General features: G+C 40.7%; 1 protein-coding gene across 3 annotated transcripts in view; it reads left to right on the top strand.

Annotated features, from left to right (window-relative positions):
• pcca (propionyl-CoA carboxylase subunit alpha) overlaps positions 1 to 2,029 on the top strand; it is a 26,282-nt gene that overhangs the window by 18,057 nt on the left and 6,196 nt on the right. For all 3 annotated transcript variants that reach the window (XM_032527478.1, XM_032527479.1, XM_032527477.1), the window contains exons 14-18: positions 115 to 189; positions 445 to 513; positions 660 to 735; positions 847 to 1,060; positions 1,723 to 1,825. In XM_032527478.1, coding sequence (XP_032383369.1) covers positions 115 to 189; positions 445 to 513; positions 660 to 735; positions 847 to 1,060; positions 1,723 to 1,825 — 537 coding nt within the window. The remainder of the gene's footprint in view (positions 1 to 114; positions 190 to 444; positions 514 to 659; positions 736 to 846; positions 1,061 to 1,722; positions 1,826 to 2,029) is intronic.

A 2,029-nucleotide genomic window follows, 5' to 3' on the forward strand; every position in this document is an offset into this window, starting at 1 on the left:
AAGTATTTACATTTTAAACATTTAAAACTTTATTGTATGTAACATTACAGTGTTACAGTTGTGAGTGAAACCTCAAGATTTTCTATTTCTCCATCTATTTCTCTGTTCTGTTAGGATCCTTACAAGTCTTTTGGTCTTCCCTCCATTGGACGGCTGTCTAAATACCAAGAGCCACTCAACCTCAGAAATGTAAGTGTGTGTTCGAGATATGAGTCTTAAAGCTTCACGAGGCAAGAATTTTTTTAAACTTACAACATCAACCTACCTATTAGATCTGCAACAGAGAAAATCATTCAGCCCTCTCTCAGATATAATACTGCAGTTTGTAGTTTCACCTGATTTCTTTCTTTTTAAATTATATTTTTCTCACACACAATCCACTTAGTCTGCTTGAGTGACTGGTAAGTGTCCTATATGAACATTTTCTGTCTGCTCCCCGCTCAGGTCCGTGTAGATAGCGGAATCCAGGAGGGAAGTGACATCAGCATCTACTATGATCCCATGATCTCTAAGGTCAGTGATGTATTAAATACATAATAGTTTTGTAAATAGTGTGGTGTTTATCTTTACAAACTGATGGTCACATGAAGTTCCAAAAAATTCTGCCATTCCACAAAGGTTTGTGGTTCTGCAATAATTTCCTGTGGTGTACATTGTAGTTGGTTACCTATGGAGCTACGCGAGCTGAAGCCCTTGCCAGAATGGAGGAAGCTCTGGATAACTATGTAATCAGAGGTAGACCAAAAGATTTTCACAGTGATTGTCAGCTTATACACTCGGTCGCTTTTTAAATGGATATTATCTTATGTTTCTTTCTGTAATGACGTTTGAAAATCTTCTCTCCAGGTGTGACCCACAACATTCCCCTCCTTCGGGAAATCATCACACACCCCCGCTTTATCTCTGGTGACATCAGCACCAACTTCCTGCCCGAGGTTTACCCTGATGGCTTTAAGGGTCACCAGCTGGACATAGACACACGCAGGGAGCTCTTGGCCTCAGCAGCAGCCCTCTACATCACTGCTCAGATCCGTTCACAGAAGGTCCTGGGTGACCTGAGGTGAGGACGTCAGCAAGATGTCGTTGGGGCTTGAAGTCCCTAGTTCGCTACACTTTGGCCCTACCCTTATACATTTCCTGAAAAATGCAGTGCATTCATAGAGCCTCACCACATTATCAACATAGTAGAAACTAAAATGTTAAAGTTACAAAACTGAAAGTTGTTGAGCATATAAGGCATGCATGGTGTCTGGTACTTTTGCAGGGCTCCACACTTGCATTTATTGTTTACAGCTATTTATGTAAATAAAGTCAAGAGCAGAGCAGTTTATTTAAAGAAATACCAACACGTCATTTATTTATTATTAATAATAAACATACAGAGCAAGCTGATTTAGAGATTACAAAGACATTTTGAGGCATAGCCAGTAAGGTTGGGGTTTCATAGCATTTTATCCAATCTGAATCCAGTTACTGAGTCTTATTTCAGTACTGAATGTGCTAGTGAATGAGCACATTGAGCACTGTTCTAATTCCTAATTTAATCCGTTTAAGTAAGCGTTTAACTTTTGTAGCGACTACCGTAAATAACTACAAGTCAAGACTCAGCTGAAAGTCTGCAGGGGAGAGTAAAGAAACCGTTTTGAGTGAATAATGTTCACAACCTCTAGCTATAACCTAAAGATAAGATTGATTGAGTGTGTGTATGTGTGGGTGTGGCAGGGTGTCTTCCAATCCTCTGGAATGTAGCCGCTGGGAGCTGTGTGTGCAGCTGGAAGACGGAAGCCATTCTGTGGGGGTTACCAAATCAGGAAATGTTTATACTGTGAGTATTTCATGTGCATCTAAGAACAAATTAAATATATCAATATCTATGGGCATTCTTGAAGCATTATGTCCTGCTTTACTGAAAAAATAAAATAAAATTAAGGCTGCAAGCAGCGATGAAAGGGCCCTTGCCTCCTTGCAGGTCGGGGGCACTGGCAGACACCACTCTTTGCGGCAGTGCATTTGCGCGGCACTCAGACAC

This window comes from Etheostoma spectabile, chromosome 10 (assembly GCF_008692095.1).
Source record: "Etheostoma spectabile isolate EspeVRDwgs_2016 chromosome 10, UIUC_Espe_1.0, whole genome shotgun sequence".
NCBI lineage: Eukaryota > Metazoa > Chordata > Actinopteri > Perciformes > Percidae > Etheostoma > Etheostoma spectabile.